The 24,016-nt window shown below is 39.8% G+C and overlaps 1 protein-coding gene and 1 long non-coding RNA gene across 2 annotated transcripts; one reads left to right on the top strand and one right to left on the bottom strand.

Annotated features, from left to right (window-relative positions):
- Window positions 1-411: 411 nt before the first annotated feature.
- On the bottom strand, window positions 412-2,840 carry LOC104113864 (uncharacterized). The gene is made up of 2 exons (XR_690281.4): window positions 2,372-2,840; window positions 412-707 (listed from the first exon to the last, which is right to left on the bottom strand). It is a non-coding gene; the product is annotated as an uncharacterized lncRNA (long non-coding RNA).
- A 1,044-nt stretch (window positions 2,841-3,884) lies between these two features.
- On the top strand, window positions 3,885-17,994 carry LOC138899409 (uncharacterized). The gene is made up of 5 exons (XM_070185709.1): window positions 3,885-4,035; window positions 4,112-4,581; window positions 13,659-13,782; window positions 13,882-13,910; window positions 17,665-17,994. The coding sequence occupies exons 1-5, from the start codon at window positions 3,885-3,887 to the stop codon at window positions 17,992-17,994; spliced, it is 1,104 nt and encodes a 367-aa protein (XP_070041810.1).
- The last annotated feature ends 6,022 nt before the right edge of the window (window positions 17,995-24,016 follow it).

The raw sequence follows: 24,016 nt of genomic DNA, 5'->3' as shown, positions 1-24,016 counted from the left end.
TAAATTATAGGTACTTAGTGAGTGGGATCCTAGCATTTTCTATGACATGCACTTGAAAGCTTCCAGATCGATTTCCTTCTCGAGCAGCTCTCGGTTTGACATTATGGCCAAATTGCACGTGCATGCAGTTGATGAAGAATGCAACACCATTCTTTAGGGATGGTACTGCAATCCAAACAGGGATATATCGATGAATCCAGGCATTACTGAAGATGAAATAGTTCCAATCAATGATTCTCGACCAATATTAAATGTCACTTGGGTCAAGAAATTTTTCAAGTGAGATTGACTTATAAAGAGTTTATACGTTACTATGTGCTTTAATTAGTTATTATAACAAATTGTTTATTATTCGACCTTTTAAGGTATTACAGCAGATTTATTATATATGAAGAGTTACCCACTATTGCATATCAACTTAATTTCATAGTACAAATCAACTAGTAATACGTTATCGTGGACGTTAAACTCTCATTATCACCGCATTTTTAACAAGAACAGTCCTTAACTTATTGCATCGAAATTTCAGCAACACTTGTACAAGGAAACGGAAAAGGAAGCAACGCCGTTACGTTGTACCATGAGGGCACAAAGTTACAACTGACATAAGAGAAAACTAAGATCTAACATCGACGAAGACATAGCTTGGAAAAAAAGAAGTGGTACTATCCCATTGTCTTCCTCCGTCTCATATATTGTCATATCGCCTGAAACCAACAACACAAAGCTATGTATTAAGTGGTGACAAAGTGAATAAAAAAAAAAAGTCAAAATAAGCTTAAGAGACACTCGTACTTATACCATTTTGACATCTCGATTCTAATTTCATAAGTTTTCATCTAAACACCTTAATTAACTTGATCAAAATTGAAGTTTTAAGCACCTCTAACCATGTTACTCACTTGCTTGGTGTGGATGACACATTAGATCCACATCATTTGCTATATCATTTTTTATATGCTATTTATAAAAACATCCTAATTTTCTGTTGCCACATCATTAGCTATATATGCTATCAAGCTTAGACCCAGCAGCTCCCATGGTTGTCCACTCTATGAGCAATGACACTAGCTCCATTTATACCTCTAATCCTAACAAGACTCATCACTATCCAAGTGATCATCCACCTATAGAAAAAAAAAATCATCATTTTTTCCTTCAGTTTTAAGAACTTAAGTTTTGTGAAAAATGCTATCGTCTCCCAGTTGTTATTTTCCTTTTTTGCCTCGGTTTGCTTTGTCTTCAACGAAATCATTGGAGAAGCCAACTCCAGTAATTAAACTGGCCCCACTTGAAAAGGAAGAAGAATCAGCACTAAAACAACAACCATCGCTGCCGCTCGAAGATTTCTTCTGATTCCTTCTCGCCGTTGCGGCAAAATTCATCGAAACACCAATCCCAATCTCAACCTCCGGTTTGTAAGTCCCTAATGGTAGCACGATAGTCTCCATTTGTGATTCTGGTGCATAGCTATTTAATGGTGGTGGGAAGGCGATAAAATGGATGATGAGGGAAAAAAGGGAGAGGCAGAGAATTATGACGGAAGGGGGTTGGAGGAGGAAAAGAAGATGCATAGGAAGAGGGGGGGGGGGGGATTTTTTTAATTCCGTTTCCTATTCTTTTTCATGTTATAGTTTTCTTTTGATTTTACTATTATTTAAACAAAAATGATTGTTTCTCATTCGCCTTTAAAAGCATACACTTTATCCCCTCGTCAAATTAATGTCCGGTAAGTTTGGTCAAAAGTGCAAAACAGTAGTTTTGATCAGGTTAAGCTGTCTAAATTAAAATTTATGAAGTAGGGGATCAGGATGCCAAAAAGGTATAACTATTAGTGTCTCTTGGGTTATTATGCCAAAACAACAATTATTCTCTATATTATTCGCTAAAAAATAAGTTGGATAATAAACTTTTTTAAAATTAATCAAATATGAATAAAAATTATATTATTCGCTTAAAAAAAAATAATCAATGGATAACCAATAAATAACTAATTTGTTTATCTTTTATATTTATAAAACACAAATTAGGGGTTCTTCTAGTTTGGGAGATTAAGATTTATTTCAGAAGCGATCATTTTCAAGAAGCCGTGAATAATATCAATATGAATATTATCTATCAGTTAACCTTTTTTCTATGAATATCCATATTAGATATAGGTCGAGTCCGAATAATTTACCGTATTTGCATTTCTCGGTTTGACCCGTTAACATCCGACCTGCATCGTCAGTTTGCTACCCCTAGCTATTACTATCATAGATATCCAAGTGAAAAACAAAAAGATATTTGAAATTTGCTTTTACTATAAAAAGAATATGGATAATGATAAGAAAAAGAGGAGATAATTAATTAATTAGGACAGCTTAATTACCTGAGCATTTTAGCATGGTGGATGATAAATCTGGCAATAATCAAAGTAGACAATGGCAAGTGGTTTGTCTGTGGCCACAGCGTGAACCCAACAAGGGCAGCTATCTTGAATGGCGGTGCGTAATATACGGCAGCACTTGTCAATGTCAGCAGTCTCTTCCTTTAAGCATTGTTCTATTTGGGTTTTAGCTTCGCGGCTACAAGGTTCCCCCCACGAGACGGTGGCGGTGATGGCTGCAGTGGCCTCCGCTGCGCAAATCTGAATTGCAGCCACTATTACAATAAGCATTAACAGCCCTCTGCTTAGTCTTGCCATCTCTCTCTTTCTTTTAAAAGCTGAAGAGCTAATTAATAACCCCGTGAGAAGATTATAACGTTAATGGGTTAGCCTTGTGCACGAGCTATCACTCATATTTATAGAGCAATACGCTAAATGTGTACAAGAATTAATACTATCGTATAATTTTAGAAATAACTATTCCATAGGCTACCGACCAATATAAGTCGATTGAAAAATAAAGTAAATAACATAATATAATAAGTTAAAATATGCTCCCTTCGTTCACTTTTAGTTATCAAATATTCTAAAAATAAATTTACACTTTCACTTGTCACTTTTTGCATATTTAGATAAAAATAATTTATTTTTCTTGTTTTGCTTTTAACATTAATAACGCATTTCAAATTATTTTTCAAATCTATTAAAACTATACACCAATTAATATCTGTATCATGATAAATTATGTATTTTATTTATTATATCTTAAGACGTACGCAAAATGAACAAATAAAAGTGAAGTACTAATAATAAAAAGAATTAAACTATCAGTGTCTATAAATTAAGTCTATTCTCGAATGTCATATTTCCCCTCCATAAATATGCCTGACTAATTTAATGGATTGTCACGTTAAAGTAAAAACGAGGATAATCTTTTAGCATAAAATATCAGCGAATAGCAACTGAGTGGGTACACGTACATTGGTAAGTGCATACATTTTTCGTAGCACTATATAAAGTTGATATTTGATTATTCACAGTTCCCTATACTAGATCTAAGCTTTTAAGTTAGTTTGAACCGTAATATCAACTACTTTTGAATGACAATAAAGTAAATTAGTCCGGTTAACGTTTTTTTTTGGTGCGACGGTTAACGTTACCTTAATCTCTAGTGGAAGACCATATACTGCTTATTGCTTAATATTAAAATATTGTGGCTGCATTCTGCTTATAATGTAGTAAGTAGTTTGTAACCTAACTGTTTTGCTCATTTAGAATATTTATAACAGTTCATCCCTTAAGTTTGATCCAAAGTTTATGTTCTTATCATATCAAAGGCAATAATGTAATTCGTCCTTTTAAATTTGAGAAACATAAACAAATTTGGTTTTTCTTTTAGTTCTCTTGCACACGTGATGGAGAGAAAAAAGTAAGTAATTATTAGAAAAAATAAACATACCAAATTTTCATCTCGGTATTCCATGTTTTGCGCAGTTCTTTGATTTTTTTCTTTTTAATGCAGCGGGACCTGGATGCAGCGGTTCCTTGGATACCCGATACAGTTTCTGGCCTCAAGAACTGGGTACGGGACCTGATTTCGACCTCTACATATGTCGAACGCTCATGGCATAATTTGTCAAAGGGCCGATGGGAGGCCAATAATCATGGTAAGCCTCTTTTTCGTATCTTTGATAGTTCGAACGGAGTGTTTTCCATACACTTAATCAATTTTCTTGTGTGTAGGCCTGGGCAAAGATGCGGTTTTGAGCGACCTGTCCGGTGAGGAAGAGGCTTCGGCCTTTGTTCCAAAATCGGTGAAGGATAATAAGAGAAAAAGAGCCTCTACTTCCGAAAATCCAAAACCGAAGACGAGGACGGCTCGTAAACCGAGAAAAAACACCATCCCTTTGACCGAAGAATTAGTTCGGCGTCTAAGGGATGAAGACGAGGAAGAAGAAGACGACGGGTCCGTACTGGTGGCCCGAGTGAAGAAAATCATTGATGCCCCAACGACAGCTGGATCGATGGTGGTTTGTGTGCCTCCGCCTCGAATTGAGGCGGTATCAGAGAAGGATTCGGGCAAAGTCCCCGAGTTGATGGAGGTCGAGAATGCCTCCCACCGAAGTCAACAACCGGTGGGTATATCCGAAAGGGCTGATCCTGAAGTTCTCCGAACTGAGGAGAATGTCCCAAGCGACTCGCTTGGGGCAATAGTAATCGGAGACTCGCCTACTCTCCCTGCCTTTTCCGAAGGGCGATTCGAGAGGCCCAAGCTTTGGGGGACCTCGAGGTAGACGGGCCTCACGAGGGAGAGGACCCTTTTCGTGATCTGTTTACCGGTATCGAGGATGCTGCTGGCCCTAGTGATGCGTTGGGTCTTTTCTACGAAGTGCAGCAGGCTCTGAATCGGGTAAGCCTTAACTCACTTCGTTGGTACCACCTTCATGTTTGTTTTTATTTTCTAACTTCTTTTCTTCTTTCTTTGCAGGCCGCAACGGTTCATCGAGAAGCGTGTTCTCGGTCTCGAGCTGAGCTGCGCTACACTACTAAAAATCTGCTAAAAACCGACCAACTATTTCCGACCAACGTTGGTCGGTCAAAAAATACGACCAAAAACCGTCCAGGTTGGACGCAAACTAGGGAAAAAAATATTTATATTTTTTTAAAACTAAATACCGACCAACGTTGGTCGGTAAATTGGTCAATAACTAGTCAGACAAGAAAATTTTGGATTACCGACCAACGTTGGTCGATAATCTGGATCCAATTTTTTAAATTTTAATAATTATTTTATTATTTAAAATATTTTATAATATTTAAGAATTTATATTTAAAATTACCGACCAACGTTGGTCGGTTAAAGAATTTAAATTTTTTTTAAAAAAACCCGGCCAAAGTTGGTCGGTTTTTGGTCAAACGGTCAGCACCAGCACTTAATGTACCGACCAAAATTACCGACCAACTTTGGTCGGTAATTCTAAAATCAGAGAAGTGAAAAACGGGGGAAACCCCCATTTCTCTGAAATTTTTCCCTTTTCTTCACTCTAAACCTTCATTCCCCTCTCTCCTTCTCCCAGCCCTCCCCCTCGCCGTCCAGCCCTCACCCTCGCCGTCGTCGCGTCGTCGTCGTCGCCGCTGCCACTGCCACTGCCGCCCCTCGATCTCCTTCTCCATCTCCTAAAAATTTTAGGTTTGAATTACAACCCATTTATTTATTATTTCCAGGTTTTGTTAATTAGTTATGAATTAGTTTCAATTGATTAGTGTTTCAATTATTTGAACATTATATTTTATTGAGGATTAGGGTTTATGTCTTGTTTTAATTAGTTTTGTTAATTAGTTTTATTAACTAATTAGTTTTGTTAATTAGTCAATTATTTATGAATTAGTTTAGTTTAGGGTATGGGTTGAATTTCTTTAGTTTAGTTAGTTTATGTTTAAACTCGTAGGATATGAATTGAAATTTTAGTTTTTAGGATTTGTTCTTGTGAATTGAACTTTTAGGATATGAATTGAACTTTTAAGATATGAATTGGACCTTTTGGATATGAATTGAACTTTTAGGATATAAATTGGTGTAATTAGGAAAAATAATTATCTTGAATTAACTAAAAAAGATATAATTAATTTATAATTGTAGAATAAATTAATTTGTTGTTGTGAATCGAACTTTTAGGGCATGGGTTGAATTTTTTTAGTTTAGTTAGTTTATGTTTAAAATCGTAGGATATGAATTGAAATTTTAGTTTTTAGGATTTGTTCTTGTGAATTGAACTTTTAGGATATGAATTGAACTTTTAAGATATGAATTGGACCTTTTGGATATGAATTGAACTTTTAGGATATAAATTGGTGTAATTAGGAAAAAATAATTATCTTAAATTAACTAAAAAAGATATAATTAATTTATAATTATAGAATAAATTAATTTGTTGTTGTGAATCGAACTTTTAGGGTATGGGTTGAATTTTTTTAGTTTAGTTAGTTTATGTTTAAAATCGTAGGATATGAATTGAAAATTTAGTTTTTAGGATTTGTTCTTGTGAATGTAACTTTTAGGATATGAATTGAACTTTTAAGATATGAATTGGACCTTTTGGATATGAATTGAACTTTTAGGATATAAATTGGTGTAATTAGGAAAAAATAATTATCTTGAATTAACTAAAAAGATATAATTAATTTATAATTGTAGAATAAATTAATTTGTTCTTGTTTTATTTGTATAGATGGAACATCGTACTTGGATGTACAATAGAAATTATCCTAATCGGCGGGGATTGCGGGAGGATTTTGTAGAAGGGGTTGATGACTTTATTAGACATGCAATGTCACTTCCACCATACCAAAGTGAAGGAGTAATTAGGTGCCCTTGTGTCAGGTGCGATTGTATGAAGTTTAAAAAATCGGAGGAAGTTAAGCTTCATCTTTATAGGAAGGGGTTTATAGAGAATTACTTTGTGTGGACTAATCATGGAGAGATCGATGGTAGCCGTGGGATATTTCATAACATGGTTGTTGGTGAAAGTAGTAGGTCGGTGGAGAATACAAATCTTGATTCTAGAATTCAGGATATGGTTGCGGATGCTTTTGAGGGGTGAGCCCAATGAAAATGTTGAACAAACTCCTAATGATGACGCAAAACGTTTTTATGAACAGTTAGAGGAAGCTAGTCGTCCACTACGTGAAGGAAGTCCGCACTCTGAGCTGTCTGTTGCAGTTAGATTACTAAGTATCAAATCTAATTGGAATATTTCTCAAGCAGCCATGGACTGTTTCATTGACCTTATGAGTGAACTAGTTGACCCTAATATCAACTTACCTGGTGATTTCTATAAGGCGAAGAGATTGGTTTCTAAGTTAGGACTTTCGTCAATGAGAATTGATTGTTGTGAAGATGGTTGCATGTTATATTATAAAGATGATGCAACTTTAGACAGTTGTAAATTTTGCGAAAAGCCTCGTTTCAAGAGGCTTTCCAGCGGGAATATGGTCGCTGTCAAGGCAATGCATTATTTACCTCTTATACCTAGGTTAAAGAGGTTATATGCGTCGATGAGTTCTGCTCCTCATATGAGATGGCATTTTGAAAATAGAAGACCACCTGGTGTTATGTGTCATCCTTCAGATGGAGAAGCTTGGAAGCACTTTGATAGGACATATCCAGATTTTGCTAGTGAACTAAGGAACATTCGGTTAGGTCTATGTGCCGATGGCTTCACGCCTTTTTCTATATCTACGACACCATATTCATGTTGGCCTGTCTTTCTTACACCTTATAATCTACCACCTGAGTTGTGTATGACTAGTCCATATATATTCTTAAATTGTATTATCCCCGGTCTACGTAATCCAAAAAGTTTGATTGATGTATATTTGCAACCTTTGATTGATGAGCTAAAACAATTGTAGTATGATGGTGTTGAAACATATGACATATCAACCAAGCAGAATTTTAATATGCGTGCTAATTTAATGTGGACTATTAATGATTTTTCTGCGTATGGAATGTTGTCTGGGTGGATGACTGCTGGGAAGCTAGCTTGTCCTTACTGCATGGAAAATAGTAAAGCGTTCACTTTGAAACATGGCCGAAAGCAATCATGGTTTGATTGTCACCGTCAATTCTTGCCTGATGATCATGAGTTTAGAAGGATGAAAAATGCATTCAAAAAGAATAAAGTGGAATATGATTCTCCACCTCCGATACTTTCAGGTGAGGAAATTTGGGAGAGGGTCCAGAACTTCAGTAAAGTTACTGAGGCTCCACCTTATAGATTCCCCGGATATGGTGTTAATCATAATTGGACGAAACAGAGTATATTTTGGGAGTTGCCTTATTGGAAGGATAATCTTCTCCGACACAACCTTGATGTCATGTATATTGAGAAGAATTATTTTGATAATTTGTTCAACACAGTGATGGATGTTAAAGGTAAGACAAAAGATAACCCAAAGGCTAGAATGGACTTACAAGAATATTGCAGGCGGCCTGAATTATACTTGCAGACATCAAACAATGGTAAGGTGTTCAAGCCCAAAGCAAGTTACACATTCACTTTGGAGGAAAGACGACAAATATGTGATTGGGTTACGAAATTAAAGATGCCTGAGGGTTATGCGTCGAATCTTAGAAAAAAAGTAGATATGGAGGTAGGGAAGTTGAGCCATTTGAAAAGTCATGACTGCTATGTTTTCATGGAGACCTTAGTGCCTATTGCATTTTGTGGTTTGCCTGAAAGAATCTGGAAACCCATCACAGAGATTAGTTTGTTTTTCAAAGACTTGTGTTCTACCACATTAAGGGAAGAAAACCTACTTCGGATGGACCAGAACATCCGTGTAATTTCTAGTAAGATGGAAAAAATATTCCCATGTGGTTTCTTTGATGTGATGGAACACCTTCCAATACACCTTGTACACGAGGCACGACTTGGAGGGCCTGTTCAATGCAGATGGATGTATCCCTTTGAGAGGTAATATTATAAGTTTGATATAATATTCTATTTTATTTGAATGTTCTTGGCTAACATGAGATTATGTAGGACAATTGGCAAATGCAAATAATTTGTTAAGCAGAGAAATAAGATTGAAGGATCTATATGCGAAGCCTATCTTGCAAAGAAAACTGCACATTTTTGTTCTTATTATTTTGAGAGTAACGTGCCATGTTCTAGGAATAGGCCCAATAGGCACACGGTCGAATGTGTGAATGATCCATTATATCCACCAATGTCCATATTCAATCAACCAGGCCGATGTTCTAAGGATGTTAGAAAGAGAAGTTTGAGTGATATGGAGTACAAGTCAGCTACACTTCATGTGTTGCTAAATTGTCCCGAAGTTGTACCATTTCTCAAGTAAGTATTGATTTATTAGTTATCAAAATGTAAAATTTACTGTGACTACATATTGATGCAACTACTAAAAATATTTGATATGTCACAGTCACTTCGTGGGTCAATTTGGCTATGATGCTGTATATACGAGATTTGATACATGGTTCAAACAGTTTGTAAGTGTATATATATATATATATATATATATATATATATACACACACACACATATATGTAGTCAATGTATAAAAATTGATTCATAAGTTGTGCTAACTTATGACTTTTTTTAACTCTATGTAGGTAAATAATCCAAATAATGGTGTAAATCAATTTTTGAAAAATATATCTTGGGGACCTGGGCTTCAGGTCACAACAATGTCTAAGTACGTAGTGAATGGTTATAAGTTTCATATAGAGGATTGCTCTAAAAATAAAAATAGCAACAACAACTGGGTGTGGGTTCAAGGTGGTGATGGCAACCAAGTTGGAGATATTGATTATTATGGTATGGTCAAAGAAATATTACAACTAGAATATACAGGTTGGCCATATAAGAAATTGATACTCTTTAGATGCAAGTGGTTTGACCCAAATCCAACAAGAGGTACAAGAGTACACAACCAATACAACATAATTGAGGTTAATCATACGAGGGAGTATGATCGCTATGATCCTTTCATAATTGCACATAACGTTAGGCAAGTGTATTATGCTCCTTATCCATTGCGGCGGAATAAGTCCGATTGGTGGGTTGTAATAAAAACTAAGCCTGTAGGTAGGGTGGAAGTCGAGAATGTGTTAGATGTTGCATATCAAAACGATATCTCCAATATTCACCAAATAGTGGACGATCAGTTAGAAAATGATTTGGAACATCCTGAACGCATATTGGAAGAAGTTGATATAAATGAAGTAACAATTATAGAAAATGAGGACGAAGAATCAACTGATGAAGCTCAAATAAGTGAGGACGAAGAATTCTCGGACGAGGAACAATACGTCGATGAGGATTAAAAAGTTGGTTTTTTAAAGCACTCTCGTTTTATAGCTAGTTTCTTATATGTTTCAATCTAAATGTGTATTATATTATGCAGATGGCAGGCAAGGGTCAAGGTAACAATGACCCTACTAGTTCTCGGGGTCGAGAAAAGGGTAGGAAGGGAAAGAGGAGGGTAGAAAATAATACTCCCTCTTGTCCACCCTTTTCAGAGATGCCTATGTCTTATCCTCCACCACACGGCTATACTGAGCTGCCACAGCATCACGAGCCGTACACCTTCATTCAGACACCCAGTCTTCGATCACAGGGTCTCATGACTATACGTCCGACATACAGTCCAGCTGCCTCACAGCCATCTGTATCACAGCCACATGGATCGCATCCACCCATGTCACAGCCACTCGGGTCACAGCCATCGGTATCACATCCACTTGGGTCGCATCCAGCTATGTCGCAGTCACAGGGATCGCAACCATCTTCATCATCGACTCCATCTATTGCAGGCCTTCGCCTGGGAGGCATTAGCTCTGACCCGCCTACACCGTCTTCACATGCCTCTGATACACATGCTTCGGATGGTGATGACGAGGTAGTGCATTATGATCGATATGGCAGGATCATCATAGTCCCTGAGGGTGATGGGTAAGTGTTATTCATTATTTTTGCGTCTATTGATTTGTAACATTTTTACTAAGATATTAATGTGTTTTTATTGTTAAATTGCAGGTTCAGGCCGGGTAATAAGACTACGAGGATAATCACCAATGCCATCAGAAAGCTTTATGATGGCCCTTATGCGACTTGGACTGATTGCCCATTCTCACTGAAGGAGCAAATTTTCAATCAATTTAAGGTATAAATGTTCTTTTAAACAGTTTAATAATTTATATTTATGATGTTTCCATCTAATATTTAACTTTTGAAATACAGAGCAAGTGTGTATGGGAAGACCGCTATAGCGCGGAAGTGGCTACAAATTTTCATCATAAAGCTCGCAAGAGATTGGCGGATGCTTTCTCGGATGCTAGAAAGAAGAACAAGAGGCCTGGCTGGTTACTTGAGAATTTGTGGAATGATTTGCAAAGGCAATGGCTTACCGCAGAGTTCTTAGAGAGGAGCGAAAAAGGAAAGAAAGCTCGCGCATCCGAGAAGGGAGGCTCCTTGCACACTGGAGGTGCGATCAGCCTAGGGACAATAAAAAGAAGATTGGTACGTAATTGCTTAAATTATTTTACTTTTCTAAGTATATCTATTCTGTTTATTAACTAAATTAATTTGTTTTCAGGAAAAGAAGTATGGGCGTCCAATGAGTCATGATAAGCTATTCAAGGAGACACATGTTGTGAAGAAGAAAAAAGAGGGGGATCAAGATAGGTGAGTCGAGGACCGGGCCTCGACTGCATATGTAAGCTTTCAATTTTATTTAAGTATTATAATTTACTTTTATAAAAAACTTGAAATACTGATTTAATTTAAAATAATAAAGGGTCGCTACCAAAGTAACGTGGAGGAATTCATCCGTAGTCATCCAGCTGGTGAATCGGGTAAGCCAACCCAACCTTCGGACGAGGATGCTGAAAGAATATGGTTGGAGTCTGTTGGCGGTCCAAAATGGGGGAAGGTATATGGGCTTCCTACTAAAAACTTCTATCGCTATAAGTGTGGAATGCGAGGAACAGGGACTTCCTCGCAAGGCGAGCAACTTAATAGGGAGAGCCTCTCCCCTATGTGGGAGACAGTGACAAAGCTCACATCAGAGCTAGAAGCGGCCAAGGAAAGAGAAAGGCTTAGAGATGCTCAATTCCTTGGCATGCAAGCTCAGATCAGAACTCTCCTATCTAGTGGAGCTTTTCCGTTGCCCCGATCTCGTGAGTCATCTCCAGAGGGTCGACCTCCACGTGATCGTTCCTCCCGCCCTGCTCGTGATCGTTCCTCCCATCCTCCCCGTGATCGTGCTTCCCGTCCTCCACAAGACCGTTCTCTATATCATCTTGTAGATGAAAGTTCATCAGACGGTGATGATGATGTTGTACAAAACACCCCTTGACTTTTATATACTTTGAACTAGACAAATAGAATCAGTTTTGAACTTGTTGTAATTAGTTTTAACTTGGTTTTGGATTTTTATGTTCAATTGAACTTTAATTTGTTAGTTTTAAAGTATTTATTGAATGTTTTGGTTGTTGTTGTGTTGTTGTTATTTTTGTGTTGTTGTTGTTGTGTTGTTGTTGTTGTTGTGTTGTTGTATTAGTATGCTGGCAGGTGGTTTAGCTGCCAAAACAGGCATTTTATGCCAAAATTAAACCCAGAAAAACCGACCAAAGTTGGTCGGTTTTTAATTAAAAAAATAAATTATTCCAAAATACCGACCAAAGTTGGTCGGTTAATGAACATTGAATTCCCAGAATTCAACGTTCATTAACCGACCAACTTTGGTCGGTATTTTGCTTGCATTGTTGAGATTACCGACCATAGTTGGTCGGTAATGTTTAATTTTAAATATTTTTAAAAAATATATATTTTTAATTACCGACCAAAGTTGGTCGGTTTTTTTTAATTTTAATAATTAATAAAAAAAATATAATTTAGTTAAACCGACCAACTTTGGTTGGTAAAATTAAATTAATAAAATATGTTTCCGACCAAAGTTGGTCGATAAGTAATTAAACTTGTCAGATGGTCGTTTTAATATACCGACCAAAGTTGGTCGGTAATTTCTGACCAACTTTGGTCGGTAAGCCATTCCGACCATCAAAACACCGTCCACACCGTAATGGTCACATTTTGGTCGGTAATTTGCCATAACCGACCAACGTTGGTCGGTATTTTTGGTCGGTTTTTAGCGAATTTCTAGTAGTGCTAGTACTCCTCTCTTCGGTTCACGAAAGAGAGGAACGCCCTTAAATTCCTCTTCGAGCAAAGGGAAGAAGAAATCAAGGACCTCCGAGCTGAGTTGGCCAAAGCTCATCAAGACCAGTTCGAGCTGACCGATCAGGTAATGATAATCTTAAAAGCCTATGGGCTCGATTCTGGAACGGTGGCTAATATTTCGGTCTTACAGCTGCAGCAGAAGCTTGAGTTGATTGGGAAGCTTCGTGAGGAGGTCGATATGAGAAGGGCGGAGACCTTGGGATGGAAAGGCTGTGTGGACCGTCTCGCCGCAGAAAAGGAAATTGCTCGAGCCCAATTATCATCGGCCGAAAATCAACTTCAAGGCTTGAAGGAGAAAAGCTCGGTTCAAGCAAGAAAAATAGAGGAGCTCGAGGCTCGGTTGGCGTCCGAACTTGCCAAGGCCAAATCTAAAGCTGAAAAAGCAAAGGCCAATGTGGATGCATTCGTGGCCGTCTATCGGGCCGATGCTGAAGCCCCTCAGGTACAAGCAAGAGAGGTAGCTGAGACTACTAAAGCTCGAGCACATTGGGTCGTTAAACTTGCCAAATGCCAATCTCAGAGGGAGACCCTCGAGGAGATCCATACTCGAGGCTTCGATCTCACTGAAGATATAAAAAGGGCAAAAGAGCTCGAAGCCAATGCTGAAGCATCGGCTTCCGATGATGACGATGATGATGATGAGAGTAAGAGTGGGTCTGAGAGCAAGGAGGAGGCCGATGGAGAAAAGACCGCCCCCGGAGATAACCAGGAGATTTAGAGTTTTTTTTTTGTTTTTTGTGTAGGGTCCTGTTCGGAAGTTGTTAACACTTTTGTATATACATAAAGATCTTTTCCTTTCCCGATTTGTCTCTGTCTTATTTTCTGCCTTGTGAAGGTCTTTGTTTCATTCATTCCTTACGAAAGTTTTCATAAGTTCAAGGCTTTAAGCAATTTGATCAAATTCGAACTTTGCAGTCTTTATAACCGAGTGAGTGCTTGTTCGAACTCGAAGTAAAAGTAGCCCTTAGGCTTAATGGTCGAGTGAGTTGATTGCTCGAACTCGAAGTAATATAGCCCGTAGGGCTTAGTAGTCGAATGAGTGCTTGCTCGTACTCGAAGTAAGAGTAGCCCTTAGGCTTAATGGTCGAGTGAGATGATTGCTCGAACTCGAAGTAATATAGCTTGTAGGCTTAATGGTCGAGTGAGTTGGTATCTCGAACTCGAAGTAATGTAGCCTTTAGGCTTAATGGTCGAGTAAGTACTTGCTTGAACTAGAAGTAAGAGTAGCCCTTAAGCTTAATGGTCGAGTGAGATGATCTCTCGAACTCGAAGTAATGTAGCCCGTAGTCCTATTAGTTGAGTGAGTGCTTGCTCGAACTCGAAGTAATGTAGCCCGTAGGCTTTTTAGTCGAGTGAGTAATTGCTCGAACTCGAAGTAGTATAGCCCGTAGGCTTAATGGTCGAGTGAGTTGGTAGCTCGAACTCGAAGTAATGTAGCCCGTAGGTTTAATAGTCGAGTGACTGATTGCTCGAACTCGTAGTAAGAGTATCCCTTAGGCTTAATGGTCGAGTGAGATGATTGCTCGAACTCGAAGTAATGTAGCCCGTAGTCTTATAAGTCGAGTGAGTGCTTGCTCGAACTCGAAGTAATGTAGCCCGTAGGCTTAATAGTCGAGTTTGGCCTCGTTGATTTTTTGGTTGGCAGTCCCCGATTAATGGGGTAATGGTCGATCCTTGAGCATGTTTGCATAATAGATCATGGAATAGAGGATGGGTTTTGAGACATGAGATATCGGTAAATAAGAAGTTTCTCTTTATGTTATTATACATGTGTTCATGTTTTGTACCAGGGATCGATCAAACTACACGAGCATGGTTCGTATTGACCATTTGACTCTTAAAATGTTTCCTATCGAAACCCTATTGTTATGAAGTAACTTTCTGGCCTCAAACTTGATAACCAAACTTACTTGATATATTTGAGGGTAATGCACCCAGTATTCGAGGTTGATTGTAAAGAGGCCTTGGATACTGTTAAATTGTTCTAAGTTAGCACGATCAATGGTTGCCTCATTAAAAACCTTGCCGAAAAACCCATTTGGGATAAAACCAGTCTAAGGGAAAAAGAGTGCAACGCGTGCTTTTAAGCCTAAGGCTTTGTGTTAAATAACCCATTCCTGTTCTTGGTCGAACTCCTGCAAGGGTTAATTTCGAAATATAAACGAACATGGGACGGTCATACCTTAGCAGTAGTATCGTTTTAGGTGCGACACATTCCAATTGGATGATAGTTATTTGCCGTTTATAACACCGAGCTTGTAGGATCCTTTACCGATGATTTCGAGTACCTGATACGGTCCTTCCCAGTTCGGGCCTAGTTTTCCTTCATTTGGATTTCAAGTGTTGGGGATGACTTTCCTTAGCACTAAATGCCCGATTTTTAAATGACGAAGATTGGTTCTTCGATTATAATATCTTTCTATCCGCTGTTTTTGGGCAGCCAATCGGATGAGAGCGGCTTCTCATTTTTTTCATCCAATAATTCGAGACTAGTATTCATAGCCTCGTGATTCGACTCTTCTGTTGTATGTCAAAACCTGGCACTAGGTTCCCCGACTTCGACTGGAATCAAGGCCTCGGAGCCATATACTAAGGAGAACAGGGTTGTCCTCGTACTGGATTTTGATGTTGTTCGATATGCACAAAGGACTTCGGGTAAAATTTCTCTCTATTTCCCCTTAGCGTTGTTCAACCTTTTCTTTATGTTTTGAATGATAGTCTTGTTTGTCGATTCAGTCTGTCCGTTCCTACTAGGGTGATACGGCGTTGTTAATATCCTTTATATTTTATGGTCTTCGAGGAATTTCGTCACCTTACTGGTGAGAAATAATTTTCCATTGTCACACACTATTTCGGCGTGTATCCCAAATCGATATACAATGTGATCCCAGATGAAGTCTATAACTTCTTTCTATCTCACTTTCTCGAACGCCTGTGCTTCAACCCATTTAGAGAAATAGTCAGTCATAAGTAAAATAAACTTCGCTTTACCTGGGGCCGATGGTAGAGGTCCGACGATGTCCATACCTTATTTCATGAATGGCCATGGGGATAGGACTGAATGAAGTTGTTCTCCGGGCTGATGGATCATCGGTGCAAACCTTTGACATTTATCACATTTTCGAACAAACCTTTTAGTCTCTTTTTCCATGCTATACCAGTAGTATCCTGCTCTAATGATTTTGTGTACCAGTGATTCGGCGCCGGAGTTTTTCCCACAAGTGCCTTCATGGACCTCTCGTAAAATATAATCGGTGTCTCCTGGTCTTAAGCATACTGTCAATGGTCCATCGAACGTCCTTCTGTATAATGTTCCATCTTCATCCAATCTGAATCGAGCAGATTTGATTTGTAGGGTCCTCGACTCTTTAGGGTCTGATTGGAGCCTTCTGTTCTTCAAGTATTCAATATATTTATTCCTCCAATCCCAGGTCAAGCTTATAGAGTTTATCTCGGCATGACCTTCCTCGATTACGAATCTCGAGAGTTAAACGACAGTCCCCAAGCTGATCTCATCTTCCTCGATCGATGACCTCAAATTTACAAGTGCATCGGCCTCATTGTTTTGTTCTCGAGGTACATGCTGTAAAGTCCATTCTTTGAAACGATGCAAAGTTACATGTAGTTTGTCCAAATACCTTTGCATTCTATCCTCTCGAACTTCGAAGGTTTTGTTTACTTGGTTTACCACCAGTAAAGAGTCACACTTGGCTTCAATGACTTCTTCTCCCAAGCTTTTGGCTAGTTCGAGACCTATAATCATGGCCTCGTACTCGGCCTCATTGTTAGTCAACCTAGAAATTTTGATAGATTGCCTAATAGTGCTACCCGTGGGCGGCTTCAAAATGATGCCTAGCCCGCACCCCTTTCACATTCGAAGCACCATCTGAAAAGAGGGTCCATGCCCCCGATGATGTACCCGATTTTAACAAAAGTTCCTTTTCCACTTCGGGTACGAGGGTTGGTGTGAAATCGGCTACGAAGTTCGCTAAAATTTGTGATTTGATGGCCGTCCGGGGTTGATATTCGATATCGTACCCACTAAGTTCGACGACCTATTTGATCAATCGGCCCGATAGTTCGGGCTTGTGCAAAATATTTCGAAGTGGGTAAGTAGTTAATACACATATGGGGTGACATTGAAAGTATGGTCTTAACTTTCTAGAGGCACTTATCAAGACCAGTCCGAGCTGACCGATCAGGTAATGATAATCTTAAAAGCCTATGGGCTCGATTCTGGAACTGTGGCTAATATTTCGGTCTCATAGCTGCAGCAGAAGCTTGAGTTGATTGGGAAGCTTCGTGAGGAGGTCGATATGATAAGGGCGGAGACCTTGGGATGGAAAGGCGGTATGGACCGTCTAGCCGCAGAAAAGGAAACTGCTCGAGCCCAATTATCATCGGCCGAAAATCAACTTCAAGGCTTGAAAGAGAAAAGCTCGATTCAAGAAAGAAAAATAGAGGAGCTCGAGGCTCGGTTGGCGTCTGAACTTGCCAAGGCCAAATCTAAAGCTGAAAAAGCAAAGGCCAATGTGGATGCATTCGTGGCCGTCTATCGGGATGATGCTGAAGCCGCTCAGGTACAAGCAAGAGAGGTAGGTAAGACCACTAAAGCTCGAGCACATTGGATCGTTGAACTTGCCAAATGTCGATCTCGGAGGGAGACCCTAGAGGAGATCCATACTCGAGGCTTCGATCTTACTGAAGAGATAAAAAGGGCAAAAGAGCTAGAAGCCGATGCTGAAGCATCGGCTTCCGATGATGACAATGATGGTGATGGGAGTAAGAGTGGGTCTGAGAGCAAGGAGGAGGCCGATGGAGAAGAGACCGCCCCCAGAGATAACCAGGAGATTTAGAGTTTTTTTTGTTTTTTGTGTAGGGTCCTGTTCGGACGTTGTTAACACTTTTGTGTATATATAAAGATCTTTTCCTTTCCCGATTTGTTTCTGTCTTATTTTCTGCCTTGTGAAGGTCTTTGTTTCATTCATGCCTTATGAAAGTTTTCATAAGTTCAAGGCTTTAGGCAATTTGATCAAATTCGAACTTTGCAGTCTTTATAACCGAGTGAGTGCTTGCTCGAACTCGAAGTAAAAGTAGCCCTTAGGCTTAATAGTCGAGTGAGTTGATTGCTCGAACTCAAAGTAATATAGCCCGTAGGCTTAGTAGTCGAATGAGTGCTTGCTCATACTCGAAGTAAGAGTAGCCCTTAGGCTTAATAGTCGAGTGAGATGATTGCTCGAACTCGAAGTAATATAGCCTGTAGGCTTAATAGTTGAGTGAGTTGGTATCTCGAACTCGAATTAATGTAGCCTTTAGGCTTAATGGTCGAGTAAGTACTTGCTTGAACTCGAAGTAAGAGTAGCCCTTAGGCTTAATGGTCGAGTGAGATGATTGTTCGAACTCGAAGTAATGTAGCCCGTAGGCTTAATAGTCGAGTGAGTGATAGCTCGAACTCGAAGTAATATAGCCCGTAGGCTTAATAGTCGAGTGAGTAATTGCTCGAACTCGAAGTAATATAGCCCGTAGGCTTAATGGTCGAGTGAGTTGGTAGCTCGAACTCGAAGTAATGTAGCCCGTAGGTTTAATAGCTGAGTGAGTGATTGCTCGAACTCGTAGTAAGAGTATCCCTTAGGCTTAATGGTCGAGTGAGATGATTGCTCGAACTCGAAGTAATGTAACCCGTAGTCTTATTAGTCGAGTGAGTGCTTGCTCGAACTCGAAGTAATGTAGCCCGTATGCTTAATAGTCGAGTTTGGCCTCGTTGATTTTTTGGTTGGCAGTCCCCGATTAATGGGGTAATGGTCGATCCTTGAGCCTGTTTGCATAATAGATCATGGAATAGAGGATGGGTTTTGAGACATGAGATATCGGTAAATAAGAAGTTTCTCTTTATGTTATTATACATGTGTTCATGTTTTGTACCAGGGATCGATCAAACTACACGAGCATGGTCCGTATTGACCATTTGGCTCTTAAAATGTTTCCTATCGAAACACTATTGTTATGAAGTAACTTTCTGGCCTCAAACTTGATAATCAAACTTACTTGATATATTTGAGGGTAATGCCCCCAGTATTCGAGGTTGATTGTAAAGAGGCCTTGGATACTGTTGAATTGTTCTAAGTTAGCACGATCAATGGTTGCCTCATTAAAAACCTTGCCGAAAAACCCATTTGGGATAAAACCAGTCTAAGGGAAAAAGAGTGCAACGCGTGCTTTCAGGCCTAAGGCTTTGTGTTAAATAACCCATTCCTGTTCTTGGTCGAACTCCTGCAAGGGTTAATTTCGAAATATAAATGAACATGGGACGGTCATACCTTAGCAGTAGTATCGTTTTAGGTGCGACACATTCCAACTGGATGGTAGTTGTTTGCCGTTTATAACACCGAGCTTGTAGTATCCTTTACCGACAATTTCGAGTACCTGATACGGTCCTTCCCAGTTCGGGCCTAGTTTTCCTTCATTTGGATTTCGGGTGTTGTGGGTGACTTTCCTTAGCACTAAATCCCCTATTTTAAAATGACGAAGATTGGTTCTTCGATTATAATATCTTTCTATCCGCTGTTTTTGGGCAGCCAATCGGATGAGAGCGGCTTCTCATTTTTTTCATCCAATAATTTGAGACTAGTATTCATAGCCTCGTGATTCGACTCTTCTGTTGTATTTTGAAACCTGGCACTAGGTTCCCCAACTTCGACTGGAATCAAGGCCTCGGAGCCATATACTAAGGAGAACGGGGTTTTTCCCGTACTGGATTTTGATGTTGTTCGATATGCACAAAGGACTTCGGGTAAAATTTCTCTCTATTTCCCCTTAGCGTCATTCAACCTTTTCTTTATGTTTTGAATGATAGTCTTGTTTGTCGATTCGGTCTGTCCGTTCCCACTAGGGTGATACGGCGTTATTAATTTCTTTTTTATTTTATGGTCTTCGAGGAATTTCGTCACCTTACTGGCGATAAATTATTTTTTATTGTCACACACTATTTCGGCGGGTATCCCAAATCGATATACGATGTGATCCCAGATGAAGTCTATAACTTCTTTCTATCTCACTTTCTCGAGCGCCTGTGCTTTAACCCATTTAGAGAAATAGTCAATCATAAGTAAAATAAACTTCGCTTTACCTGGGGCCGATGGTAGAGGTCCGACGATGTCCATCCCTCATTTCATGAATGGCCATGGGGATAGGACTGAATGAAGTTGTTCTCTGGGCTGATGGATCATCGGTGCAAACCTTTGACATTTATCACATTTTCGAACAAACCTTTTAGTCTCTTTTTCCATGCTATACCAGTAGTATCCTGCTCTAATGATTTTGTGTACCAGTGATTCGGCGCCGGAGTGGTTCCCACAAGTGCCTTCATGGACCTCTCGTAAAACATAATCGGTGTCTCCTGGTCCTAAGCATACTGTCAATGGTCCATCGAACGTCCTTCTGTATAATGTTCCATCTTCAGCCAATCTGAATCGAGCAGATTTGATTTGTAGGGTCCTCGACTCTTTAGGGTCTGATGGGAGCCTTCCGTTCTTCAAGTATTCAATATATTTATTCCTCCAATCCCAGGTCAAGCTTATAGAGTTTATCTCGGCATGACCTTCCTCGATTATGGATCTCGAGAGTTAAACGACAGTCCCCAAGCTGATCTCATCTTCCTCGATCGATGACCCTAAATTTACAAGTGCATCGGCCTCATTGTTTTGTTCTCGAGGTACATGCTGTAAATTCCATTCTTTGAAACGATTCAAAGTTACATGTAGTTTGTCCAAATACCTTTGCATTCTATCCTCTCGAACTTCGAAGGTTTTGTTTACTTGGTTTACCACTAGTAAAGAGTCACACTTGGCTTCAATGACTTCTGCTCCCAAGCTTTTGGCTAGTTCGAGACCTATAATCATGGCCTCGTACTCGGCCTCATTGTTAGTCAACCTAGAAGTTTTGATAGATTGCCTAATAGTGCTACCCGTGGGCGGCTTCAAAATGATGCCTAGCCCGGACCCCTTTCGCATTCGAAGCACCATCTGAAAAGAGGGTCCATGCCCCCGATGATGTACCCGATTTTAACAAAAGTTCCTTTTCTACTTCGGGTACGAGGGTTGGTGTGAAATCGGCTACGAAGTCCTCTAAAATTTGTGATTTGATGGCCGTCCGGGGTTGATATTCGATATCGTACCCACTAAGTTCGACGACCCATTTGGCCAATCGGCCCGATAGTTCGGGCTTGTGCAAAATATTTCGAAGTGGGTAAGTAGTTAATACGCATATGGGGTGACATTGAAAGTATGGTCTTAACTTTCTAGAGGCACTTATCAGTGCAAGTGCCAATATATCTAAATGCGGATACCTAGTTTCTGCTTCCCCTAAGGTTCGACTTATATTATAAACGGAAAATTGCGTACCTTGCTCTTCTTGAACTAGGACACCACTTACCGCTATTTTCGATACTGCCAAGTATAAGTAATGCTTCTCATCTTCCTTCGGAGTGTGAAGCAATGGTGGGCTCGATAGGTATCATTTCAATTCTTCCAATACATGTTGGCATTCCAGGGTCCAGGCAAAATCGTTCTTCTTTTTTAGTAGAGAGAAAAATCGGTGGCTTCGATCCGATGACTTCGAAATGAATCGGTCTAAGGCGGCTATCCGCCCGATTAGACCCTGAAAGCACATTTCTCGGGGTTAAGCTTCATGTTGTATTTTCTCAAAATCTCGAACGTTTCCTGCAAATGAACCAAATGGTCCTCTGCGTGCAGGGACTTAACTAGCATGTCGTCAATATAAACTTTCATTGATTTACCTATTTGTTCTTCGAACATTTTATTTACTAGGCGTTGGTAAGTAGCTCCTGCATTTTTTAGCCCGAAGGGCATTACATTGTAACAATATTTTCCATACTTGGTGATAAATGAAGTCTTTTCTCGGTCCTCCGGGTTCATTTGGATTTGATTGTACCCCGAATAGGCATCGAGAAAAGTAAGGATCTCGTACATTCTAAGTTTAAATCTTTATAATCTAGGCATCGAGAAAAGTAAGGATATCGAGAAAAAAATCCTTGGGGCACGCCTTGTTTAAATCCTTATAATCTACGCACATTCTAAGTGTGTTCCCTTTTTTAGGGACTACAACTACATTGGCTAACTATTCGGGATATTTCACCTCTCGAATGGACCCTATTTTGAGAAGTTTAGTTACCTCATCCTTTATAAATGTGTGCTTTATCTCGGACTGGGGTCTCCTCTTTTGCTTCACCGCTTTGAACTCGGGGTCCAGGCTTAGCCGATGCATCGTTATCTCCGGTGGGATCCCTGTTATGTCTAAATGGGACCAAGAAAAACAATTATTGTTATCAATAAGAAATTGGATAATCCTTTTCCTGAGTTCGGGGGTTAATCCCGTTCCTAGGTATACCTTTCGCTCGGGCAGGTACTCGATCAATATAACCTGTTCTAGCTCTTCGACCGTTGATTTGGTGACATCGGAATCTTTGGGAACAACAAAAGTTTGAGGAGTCAGAAAATCCTCTTCTTCTTCTTCTATATCCTGCTTCCCCGATTCGGTTGAGGCTGATGGTTGTGATTGATATTTGACTTCCTCTCTACCTTTGATGCTCGACCTTTCCGAGGTTGATGGTGTCGATATCGGTGTTACCTCATCGATTGCAAATATTTCCTTTGCAGCATGCTGCTCCCCGTATACTGTTTTTACACCATTCGACGTCGGGAATTTCATCACTTGGTGGAGGGTCGAAGGGACTTCCCTCATATTGTGGATCCAAGGCCTTCCGAGCAGGGGATTGTACCTCATGTCACCTTCGATTACGTGGAACTTGGTATCTTGAATTGTTCCAGCCACGTTCACTGGTAGAATAATCTCCCCTTTAGTTATTTCACTGGCCATATTGAAGCCGTTTAAAACTCGAGCTGCAAGCACGATTTTATTCTGTAGGCCGAGCTGTTCCACGACCCTCAATCGGATGATATTCGCCGAACTACCTGGATCCACTAAAACACGCTTAACTTGAACTTTATTTAATAAGATGGAAATTACCAAAGCGTCGTTGTCGGGCTGATAAATTCTTTCTGCTTCTTTGTTGTTGAATGACAAAGTGCCTTCGGGTACATAATCTCGGGTTTGTTTTCCCCTAGTGGTTGATACCTTAGTGTGTTTGAACATAGGTCCTTGTGGGATGTCGACCCCACCGACGATCATATGAATGGCATGTTGGGGTTCCTCCTATTTATTCTTTCTGTTGGCGTCTCTTTCTCTAAAATGATTCTTGGCTCGATCGCTGAGGAACTCTCGAAGGTGGACCTCGTTTAATAGATGGGCTACTACCTCCCTTAATTGTCTACAATCCTCGGTCTTATGACCATGCGTGCCATGATACTTGCACATCAAATTTGGGTTTCTTTGGGAAGGATCGGTCTGTATGGGTCTGGGCCACCTAGTATCTTTGATCCTTCCGATTGCCGATACAATGCCCGATGCATCGATGCTAAAGTTATATTCCGATAACCGAGGTACCTCTGTGGGATCGGCATACTTGTCAAAACCACTTTTGCTCATAAGTTCCCAAGAACTCTGTCCTCGATCACTTCTTCGATTATTCCAGGAGGAAGTGTGTCCCGAACCATTGTTCCTTCGATCTGCGGTATATGGTTGATATCGGTCTCTGTTTGACCTTGGCTCCCTGTCGATGTCCCTCTGGTTCTTAACTACCAACCTGTTTGGATGTACTAAACTGGAGGGGCTCTTAGTTGGTCGTCCTCGACCCTGATCTTCAATTGATATCGATTGTGCACATCTGCCCAGGTCACGATCGGATACTCGATCAAACTTTGTTTCAACTGGCGTGATGCTATCGAACTCCGCTCGTTCAAT

This window comes from Nicotiana tomentosiformis, chromosome 1 (genome assembly GCF_000390325.3).
Source record: "Nicotiana tomentosiformis chromosome 1, ASM39032v3, whole genome shotgun sequence".
Lineage (NCBI taxonomy): Eukaryota > Viridiplantae > Streptophyta > Magnoliopsida > Solanales > Solanaceae > Nicotiana > Nicotiana tomentosiformis.
The sequence above is the reverse complement of the archived record's forward strand: the minus strand, read 5'-3'. Positions and strand labels throughout refer to the sequence as shown.